The following is a 2,500-nucleotide window of genomic DNA, read 5'->3' on the forward strand; positions in this document are numbered from 1 at the left end:
TCGTTCCAGGGCCTTTTTGGAATTGATTGTCCTTTAAAGCGAATTTGAACCAAGTTTGAAGTCTTTGTGACAACGATGCCCAAGCTAAAGGCTAATTACGTGAATTGGACATTTTGCTTGACCGTGACCTTGAAATTTGACCTTGACCTTCCAAAATTTTATCATTTCCAGCTTTTTACATAAAAGCTAATCCCTGCAAGTTTCATAGCCCTAGGATTAAAATTGAGGCCACGAGGCTGTTCAGAAACAAACGCACAAACAGGGGCGAAAAAATAACCTTCCAACTTCGTTGGTGGAAGTAAAAATATTCTAAAGCTTGTAAGGAGAATGAAAGCAGTAGTCATTAACACGAGTAATCATTAGAATGTTCATTTTAATCGAATAAAATCAAGTGGAAAGGGGCGCCATCTTGGTTGGTGGAGGGACACGTGAGATGAAGAAGGAATCTCTAACAGCTCCACGAAGCATAATTTCATTAGGAAAACTACAGATATGTATGCATGTATATATCTCCCCTATATAATAAAGAGCAAGTGTCTATATATATATATATATATATATATATATATATATATATATATATATATATGTATATTATATATATATATATATATATTACATATATATATATATATATATATATGTATATATATATATATATATATACATATATATATATATATATATATATATATATATATATATATATATATATATATATATGGTGATTTGTTCACCAAACTTTCAACTGGGCTCCACAAGAAGTATTGATTTAAAAGCCAAAGATAGAGACTGGCGAAATCTAACCGAGACTCTTTGCGTCAACAGGGGTAGGAAATTATATAAATATATATATATATATATATATATATATATATATATATATATGTATATATACATACATACATACACACACACACACACACACACATATATATATATATATATATATATATATATATACACTTACACGAGTTTTATCTGAAGTGATAAATAATTTGATGCTAACCCATTCATGGCTCTTTAAAGAATAATTATCCATTCATTTAAGCTTTTGGAAACAATAAATGCTCTTTATTTAAGCCAGAAGGGGAAGTGCAAAGTTTTAAGAGTTAATTATTATATCTCGGAAAAAAGCTTTCATATAGTTTCTCTGAACAATGAATAGTTCTTATTCCTTTATCTCGTTTCTCATTGGCTGTGCGAATGAGATCGGCTCGGCCAATCAACATCAAGGAATTTTTGTATATATGTTCCTTAAAAATATATTGTACTTCTTCCGAACTTAAGAATCATTATGTACCTGGTGGTTAGCTGGTTGTAGTGGGATGGAATTCCCATACACATAACGTCATAAGTAAGACTTTACACAAAAGTAACAAGACTGAATTTAAAATGGATAGAACACTTATATGTAAATGAGTTAAATATATATATATATATATAATATATATATATATATATATATATATATATATATATAAGCACACAGATATAAATATATATATACAAATATATATATATATATATATATATATACAGATATGAATATATATATATATATATATATATATATATATATATATATATATATATATATATATATATATATATATATATATATATATATATATATATACAGAGAGAGAGAGAGAGAGAGAGAGAGAGAGAGAGAGAGAGAGAGAGAGAGAGAGAGAGAGAGAGAGAGAGAGAGAGAGAGAGAGATTAATTAGTTGAAAATTTTTTTTTACTGAAAACCTCGAAAATCATAATTTTTTTTTTAGAGATAGAGTTTTATTGACAGATTCCCTATTTACTTTGAAGATCAATGGACCGTATAAATCTGTTTGCCGTAACATTTATTTCATCTAATATTTATAGAAGTGCAAAGTTTTCCGGCCATGTTCATTTATTAATCATGTTTCATCGATTCGTTTTTATGGTGCGCTTATAAATTCTACTCCCTTTTTCAGCTCTCCATTTTCCCGGTTAATTAGGAAAACTATATATTTGCTTAACGGGTCCGTTTGTTTACTAATGTTTTTCTTTTTTTAATATGTTGCTGAAAGATTCGTATAAAATGTTTTTTATGTTGAACAGGCTGACATATGTTTCTTTTTATAGTTTATATATGAAAGATCTGTTTTAATGTTGTTACTGTTGTTAAAATATTTTATCTTCAGTTGTTCATTACTCCTTAAATAGTTTATTTTCGTATTTTCTTTCCTCACTGGGCTATTTTTCCTTGTTGGAGCACTTGGGCTTATAGCATCATGCTTTTCCAATTAGGGTTGTGGCTTAGCTAAAAATAATAATAATAATAATAATAATAATAATAATAACAACAACAACAAAAACAACAAAAACAACAACAACAACAACAATAATAATAATAATAATAATAATAAATGCCATTTAATTAGTCTAATTCCGACTCCAAACATTAATATCAAAATGATCATATATTACATATAAATTCAACTTTCACACGTTCATTAGA

At 27.3% G+C, this 2,500-nt stretch overlaps 1 protein-coding gene across 1 annotated transcript in view; it reads right to left on the reverse strand.

Moving 5' to 3' along the window:
• The window catches only part of LOC137639417 (uncharacterized), a 23,109-nt gene that overhangs the window by 129 nt on the left and 20,480 nt on the right, over positions 1-2,500 (reverse strand). The window contains exon 3 of the mRNA XM_068371691.1: positions 1-12. This exon is cut by the window's left edge and continues 129 nt beyond it. Coding sequence (XP_068227792.1) covers positions 1-12 — 12 coding nt within the window. The remainder of the gene's footprint in view (positions 13-2,500) is intronic.

Source organism: Palaemon carinicauda, chromosome 4, assembly GCF_036898095.1.
Source record: "Palaemon carinicauda isolate YSFRI2023 chromosome 4, ASM3689809v2, whole genome shotgun sequence".
Taxonomy (NCBI): domain Eukaryota; kingdom Metazoa; phylum Arthropoda; class Malacostraca; order Decapoda; family Palaemonidae; genus Palaemon; species Palaemon carinicauda.